Genomic DNA, 8,016 nt, shown 5'->3' with positions numbered 1-8,016 from the left:
AACGGAGTTATGTCTTCACTTAAAAGGATTAAAATAGAAAGAAAATACTTGTATGTTACTTTGGGAGATAATTGGGAAGCTCGTATTAGTCCTGGTGTGAAAAGAAATTGCTGAGCCTATGCCCTATGGCCATCAAATAGTCTCAGTCTATTTTAGATGGAATACTTTAAAAAAAAAAAAGAAAAAAAAGAGAGAGAGAATTGGATCGTCTGTTGCCGGCTCGGCTCACGCACCTCAATACCCCATTCACAAAAAGTACGGAAAATGAAAAAGTAAAGAGATATGGGCGATAGATGCAATTTAGAAAACTTTAGGGGAGGTAAATGTTAAGCTTTAAAACCTGTTGGGACTACGGGAACGCTTCAGAATAATTCTTGCTCAAAACTTAAAAACCTCTGGTTCTAGTCCGCCGACTTGCTACTTCCCGGTATCCTAGTTCCCACATATATAGGACTCAACGCCGTTAATAGGTCAGTTGTTCTTTCACTGGTTTTTTTCATTTTTGCTTTTTTTTTTTTAATATTCTTATACTGACCATAAATTTGTGTAATTGAAATATTGATTTTGCATATTCTTTTTTAGTAAAATTGCTTAGCTGAGGGAGAAATGAGACAGTAGCTCGAAATTAAATTGTGAAACTATGATTAGCGCCTTACTGGGTCTGTTTCAGACATATTGTTTTCTTTATATCTAGTTTCTGCCGACTGAAAATTGAATTAGGTTGACATATGAGAGGCTTTTGAGATTTCTTTCTTATTTTAATTGAAATCTATCTTTTATACGAGTAATATGCTCTCGCTTAAAATTGTTTGCCAGTTGTATTTTTCATATTAATTTTTCTTTTCTTTCGGAGCTGTTTATGGGTAGTAAGTAGATGGAGCAACTTTTGTGCATTATGAGCTTGTGTCAGCTTAGACGCATCATGTTCCAATTGCGTCAACTAAAGCACTCTAATTTGAAGGTTGCATGTTTTTTAATATCTGTTTGTGAAACTAAGCTTTGCTGTCATCTCTTTTTTATCAATCCTTTCAAAATAATTTATGATTCATAAAATTAAAAGTGAAAAGGTTACATCTTTCAGTGAACTGATTACGGTGACATTTGCAGTGAATGGAGGTTCAATGTGGCGATGTGATTCCTCCTAAGTCTCGTGTTGTATGTACACTTCGCCTTGGGTCAGAGGTACATTCTATCAATGCAATAAACAAGGATAGTATTTCAGAGCAGTTGGTTTCCATGAAAGAGCAAAGCATGAGCGTATTGAAAGACTTCATTACCAAGCACAATGTTCCAAATGATGTTCCTGATGATTTAGTTGAAAGCGCTTCTGAAGAAGATACGGATGTCCCTGAGAAGCCTCATGTGAAGTCAAAGAAAACAAAAATAACTTAGAACTAACTCTACTTCTCGGTGCAAACCCAAAATTTGTATGGGAATTCTTTTCTGATATCTGTAATACCGTCTTAGCTGTAGCGCGTGCAAGATCAAGAACCATAATATTCTTCCTATTTGATGCCTAGAGATTTTATGCTAAATTACTCTTTGACTAATTTTCATTTTCACTTTCTGTAGATGCTTTGTTTACTGAATTAAGATTTTGTTAAGTCCTGCATTTCCAATACTGTACATTGCAATTCAGCTACTCATCAATCTTCTCTGTCATAGCAGGACCAAATTAAATCTCAGCTGCATCGCTCTCTCCAGCAATATTTCAAACTCACCTAGGTGATGCTAACTGATGAAACTACATCCTTTTGGTTCCATTTGAATCAACGTCAATGACTTAGCTCATTGTCCTTGCAGCGATTACTGCTTCTACCCAACTCAAAATAGGTTTGAAGAATTGCTAGTTACCTAAAAGTTTCATGCATCCATGTCTTATTGTTTATCAAAACTAGCAACGAAATGGTCATTACCATTTAACACAGAGTTGTATATACATATATGCATTAACACTAGACGCTATCATATTTGTTTAACGAAAACAAAACCAGCAGCGAGAAGGTCGTTTTCACAGAGCCAACAGCAAAAAGGTCATGACTACTGAGTTAGCATATTTGTGTGATTTGCACGGGACAAATACACTATGATGAACAAGGTAGTTTACGGTGCAAGTATTTGATGGCTTCCATCAGATGATCTCTGTTCAGAGGCTTGCCTAAATGGACGTCCATTCCAGCTTCAATGGTTTTATCAGCTTCTTCACCAGAGATATGGGCAGTCAATGCAATGATTGGGATATGAACTTGGTTGCGTTTCTCCTCCTCTCGAATTTTTCTCGTTGCTTCATACCCGTTCATTATCGGCATCTAGCAAACAAGCAAGTGAGGTTATAGATAATTTTAGTTAGAATCACAATTAGTTTAATGCAATGTAAATTAACATATTCAGTACCAGACTGTAAAACAGATGCTCTGTAAATCTAACATTGATAGAAGCAGTGTCACTACCTCGCAGTCCATTAATATGTAGTCATAAGGCAGAATGTGAGGAGCACCAAGATCTCTTTGATCGTTTAGGCCACTGCGAACTAGTTGCAAAGCTGCTTCTCCATTTTCGCAAGCCTCAACGGTAGCACCAAGATGCCTAAGATTAATCTCGGCCACTCTTCTAAGCATCATACTGTCGTCGGCTACCAAGATTTTCTTCCCTCTCAAGGGTTTTTGAGCTTGACTTCTTTCACCGTCCTCTTCCTCTATTTCGGTTTGCTTATACCTCGAGCTACCCTCACCCGAAGAATTTCCCGTTTTGAGCAGAACAGAAGCATTTGGCATAATATCCCTCCTCGGTCCTTCACCCGAAGAATTTCCCGTTTTGAGCAGAACAGAAGCATTTGGCATAATATCCCTCCTCGAATGTTCACTGCTCGAGCTACCCTCCTCTTGTATCTCATGACGACCCGCTTTGCTTCTTGATTTTCCCGTTCTGTAAGGATGCTTTGAATATGACGAGGAACCGGCGTCTCTAGAAGCTTTCCCATGACGTTTCGATTGAACGCCTCCAAATTCTGGCAAAAGTTTTATGACTTTATACAGACGGGATCCATGAAAAGGTTTCAGCAGAACATCATCATTTGGATCCATCGTCTCGTCTTCAAGGCCATCAAAATTAATGCTGCGTGAAGTCGGCTTATCTAACCAAACAACCTTGCAGTTGCATTGAAGGTCTCTTCTAAATTCAGCCACAATATTGAAAAGCTCCAAAAACGGTCCGGCGGTAGCATCAATAACAAGAAGTATGAAGCTCGGTGCGCCTCTCCGTTTGTATCCCTGCAGTTTATGCTCGGTTCCTTCCATGGCACTTAACGGCACCTCTTTAAAACTTGCACTTTCACTGTCACTCCTTGAACTTAGATCTGACTTTCCCAAAGAACTGTGAGGGGAATGGATGCTGCCGAACTTGGATTTCAACCTCTTGAGAGTAGAATGAAGGCGCTCCCACCGACTTACAGCCGATACATTAATCCCAAGATTCTCCATGAACTTTTGTGCAATTCTTCGCCGCTCTTCGTTGGCAATCAAGAGCACAACATGGGATCCCTCATGCCTGGAACCAGGGCTCAGAATATTTAGCCTGGGGCTGTTAGTGCGAATGCTCAGGCTAGGACTAGGAGCTTTAACGGTCAAATTCATGTGCTGTAATTGAGTGTCACCGGCTGCGGAATCACCACCAGCCAACTCTTTCTCTCCTTGTGTATTATTATCATTAGCGGAAGCCTCACGTATTGCAAGGAAAACATTGAACCTAAAGCAAGTTCCTCTCTCGCCGTTCTCTTTATCCACAATCTCTATGTCTCCGCCCATGAGACGAACCTGCAGTTTCAGAATACAGATGAGATGTTCTTTCACTGAGCTAAAATAAATCCCACAAGTATATATAATTGATGAGGAGATAGTAATGTATTCATACACATGTATATCAATTTTTATTTACGTACCAGAGACTGAACGATGCCAAGTCCTAAGCCGGTGCCTCCTTCTCCTTCTTTGACCTGAACATAATTCTCAAACACCGTCTTTCTCTTTTCTTTGGGAATCCCTTTACCTGTATCATCCACCTCGAAAGTAAATTCCATAGCATTTTCATCTCTCTGAGCTGCATTCACTGCTTCCAAATCACCGCGTGCTTTCTTGTTCTTGTAAAACAAGCAGGATATTGATTGTAAGAAACCGTGGCGGCTAGAAGACAGCGACGGATTTCCTATTGCACTAGGCTTCTTAACACAAGCTCGAACTGAGATGTGACCCTCAGAAGTAAACTTAACTGCATTGCTTAGTAAGTTTGATAATATTTGCTTGAGTTTTACCCTATCACCTTTAACCTTTGAAAACTTAAGCACCGAGCCATCACTAGGATCCAAGACCACCTCTACTCCTTTTCTCATAGCAACAGGATGAAACAAGTCAACAACATCCTCAAGTAGTTCACCCACATCGAAATCTTCTTCTATAAGTTGCATCTTTCCAGCTTCAACTTTGCTTGTGTCAAGAATAGAATTCAATAAACCTAAAAAATTAAAATAACAATAATTTTAGCAAGCTCAAGTGTACACAAGTACTGTACTAGTTAATGCGAAGCTCCGCGCAGTTTCTAAAATACTAACATCTTTCTATTACATCATGAGTTACTAAAAGATAAATATAAATGAATTAACAAATAAATAGAGATTTAAAGAACAAACGTACCCAACAGGTCATTCGCACAAACATTCATTTGTCTTAAGTTAGTCTCCAACTCGGAACCAGGACCGGCTTCTACATAGCATAACTCAATCAGACCAGTAATCCCGGCTAAGGCAGCACGAATATCGTGACTGGCGTTTGCAAAGGCAAGACTCTTATTCATACTCTTTCTTTCCGCTTGCTGTGTCGCCTCCATTTGCTTAATGAGCGAGGCACACAAATGCATCTCCTTTCTGGCAGCTCTAGCCGATTTGAAAACAAAAGTCAACATGGAAATTAGAACGCCAACAGTCATTACGATAAGGAGAATGAGAGCACGCTTGCTAGTTCTGTGTACAAGGCTGACCAATCCTTTGCGCGGCATGGCCAGCGCATAAACCTAGTTAATCACAATACACAAACACAAAATGTTCAGTAATTAGCAGATCATGCGCAAGATTTAAAAATATCAAGCAATCACATGTATAGAACATACCGATTTCACACCCGCGACTTCAAATTGTGAACAGTAAGCCTTGTAATGTATTTTACCAATAGATAACGTTCCGTTACCGGACGTGCATGAAACATTCTTAACAGGATTCATTTGCTGTGCCCTAGTCTTTGTGTTCGTGATCAATTGGAAGGAAATTGAGTCGTTCACAATGGTCATCCGAGTATTTGGAATCCCTTGCACCAACACTTTCCCATCGTTTGTTGCTATCGATAGCCTCCCACCGTAAAGATTTATGCCAGCAAATAAATTGGTAATTGGCTTGACTGGAAACCCTAACGAGACAGCTCCTCTTGTTCCGTTTATACCAGCAGTGTTAAGAAATAAAGCATCTCGAGCTTTACTCCATCCAGTTCCTAAAGAGCCTAGTCCATCTGTACTATTCAAAGCTTTAAGAAACCAGGTGCTTGTGCTTACGCTCGAGGGCTTAGTCACAATGGCTTCTCCATAAAGCTTTCCCGTGTCGCGATCCACGGGCTGTTTGTACCATGTGTACTTCCCTTTTGCAATTGGGAAACCATTCGGGTTCGGAGAAAATGAAGAGTTGGAGTACAATGCTAGGGTTTGGTTGCCGTCAACATAGTAGCTAATAAAAAGACCATCCAATCCAATATATGAAATCTGTGACGCGTGAGGAGTTGTCAAGAATGCTTGAAACAATGAAGGTGCCACCTGCATATAATATTTTAACAAATATTATTCATCTGAATTAGTCTCTCAAATTGACTAATGATTGTGAAATTAAGTTAGTTTACACTAACCTTAGTCTCGATCTCGGAGAATGAGAGTTCAGTCCCATTATTGAGAGATGAACTTATCACTCTTGCTAAATTTGTAGCCGATGAACTTATAGGATGCAGCAGTGTTGCTATGCTCTCAATTTGAGATTGCATTGCTGAGTGCAATTGGTTGGAGCTCAAAGCCACGTCTTCCTCGATATGTTTGGTCATCTTATACCAATATGGGATTAGTGAAGCTGGGAGCAGCAACACTGAGAGTGCCTGCATTAATGTCCAAGGTAATTCACGTGATGATGAAAATATTATCAAGAATTCAATATTTAAATTATTACGGAATAGATGTCAGATGCATGAGAGAAAATCAAAATCATCGCAATAGTTTTACAAGACATGCAGTTTCAACTGAAGCGGAATTTAGTTTTTTTTTTTTCTTTTTCTTCGTGTTTCCCTCTCCATCAATTGAAATTTACAAAAGTCGGTTAAGAAGGAATAAGAAGTAATTATAGAGTTGCAAAGTAGACTCACCAGAATGATGAAGAAAAGAACCGGCCGAGCCGCTATCAATGAGCTGAGCGTCATCTTCTTCAAAGTTGAGATCAACCCAAGAGTAATATATTTCTGCGATCTCATGGTAAATTGCAAATTGGAGCATGTAAAAGTAAAAAAAAGAAATATTCTTCACACATACATGATATGTAAGGGTTCTTGCTCTCAATAATACATAACTTCCATAATTACTTATCAGGGTAATGATTCCGGAAGCAAATCTTTAATAAGATTTTGGGTTTAATGTTGTAGCGTTTTAGTGTTGCCGTTTCCATGTAGGGAGTCACAGCAGCCCCCTACCCCTTTAGGCATTGCAAAATTATATTTAACCGTTGGATTAAATTATCTAAACTATGCTATAATTTTGATGAACCCTCTTCTGGCTGTTGCTCCGATGAACTTGCCTTAGGATCTTTCTACAAGGTGAATTACGACGTAAAATTTCGAAGCAATTCCATTGAGGTTGTAAAGTTTTGTTGTGTTTTATTATTATTATTATTATTACACTGAGGTGAATATTTAATAAACTCTTTTAAATCACCTTATTTTGACTTGAAGGAAATTTTAACCACTAGATAATTAGTTTTAAGAGAACTTAGAATTTATAATATTAAAATTATAATGTTTGAAATATAAATGTATATAAATGTATGTATGTATATGTATATATATATATCAAATAACTAAAATATTTTAAAAAATGAAATTTGGAGAATAAACAATAAATTTTCTTTTTAAAAAACCATCAATTAAGAGAATATATACATAAATTTCTTCATAAAGAATGTAAAATTTAAGACAATAAGGAAATAAATTTTCTTTTTTAAAATATAGACTTTAAGTGAAAGTGAAAGTGAAGTAAATTTCTTATTTTTTTAAATAAATAAATTTGTGAAGACGTAGCCAAGTGGCTTTGTCTCACACATATACACACACTAAGAGCGTGCGTCTTAGCATGTGATATATTCTTATAATTGGACCGCTACAAAACTGGATTAAAAAAAAAGTATACTTTTATTTATTAGTTGAAACGCGGGAAAAAAAGTACATATATTTTAAAATATCATTTGTAACGCGGGAAATTTAAATTCAAAATTCTTTTTAAATTGTCTTTCCTTTTCAAAACAAAGTTAAGCTGTAGTTTTGAACAAGAAATTGGAAATGTTACACAAGAATATCAATGATCTTCTTGTGAGATTAGTAAAAAAACTATTATTGTGTATGTCATTGAATCCCCTTGACTACTACTCCAAAATTTCAAGTGGTACTTGTTTGCCAAGACCTCAAAGACAATTTTATCATGTATGCCATTGAGTCCCTTGGCTACTTTTAGTGTGTGATTCTCCAAAATTTCAAGTAGATTTGCCAAAACAGTCGATCTATGTCAACTTTCTTCAGATCCGTAATCATTAGAAATGAAGAAAGATTTATCATAAATAATAGACACAAATACTTGATTTCAAAAGAGATCAGGGAAAATTGTTTTAAATTTTTTTATATGCGGAAGTGATGTTTGCATGCACAAGGTAACCAGTCCCAGACTCCTAGATCTTCA

General features: G+C 37.4%; 1 protein-coding gene across 1 annotated transcript; it reads right to left on the bottom strand.

The window, feature by feature from the left end:
• Positions 1-1,951: 1,951 nt before the first annotated feature.
• Positions 1,952-6,494, bottom strand: LOC18047462 (histidine kinase CKI1). The gene is made up of 7 exons (XM_024189566.1): positions 6,441-6,494; positions 5,937-6,176; positions 5,158-5,847; positions 4,686-5,061; positions 3,938-4,506; positions 2,451-3,812; positions 1,952-2,309 (listed from the first exon to the last, which is right to left on the bottom strand). The coding sequence occupies exons 1-7, from the start codon at positions 6,492-6,494 to the stop codon at positions 2,085-2,087; spliced, it is 3,516 nt and encodes a 1,171-aa protein (XP_024045334.1). The 3' UTR covers positions 1,952-2,084.
• Between the last annotated feature and the right edge of the window lie 1,522 nt (positions 6,495-8,016).

This window comes from Citrus clementina, unplaced genomic scaffold (genome assembly GCF_000493195.1).
Source record: "Citrus clementina cultivar Clemenules unplaced genomic scaffold, Citrus_clementina_v1.0 scaffold_3, whole genome shotgun sequence".
NCBI lineage: Eukaryota > Viridiplantae > Streptophyta > Magnoliopsida > Sapindales > Rutaceae > Citrus > Citrus x clementina.
The sequence above is the reverse complement of the archived record's forward strand: the minus strand, read 5'-3'. Positions and strand labels throughout refer to the sequence as shown.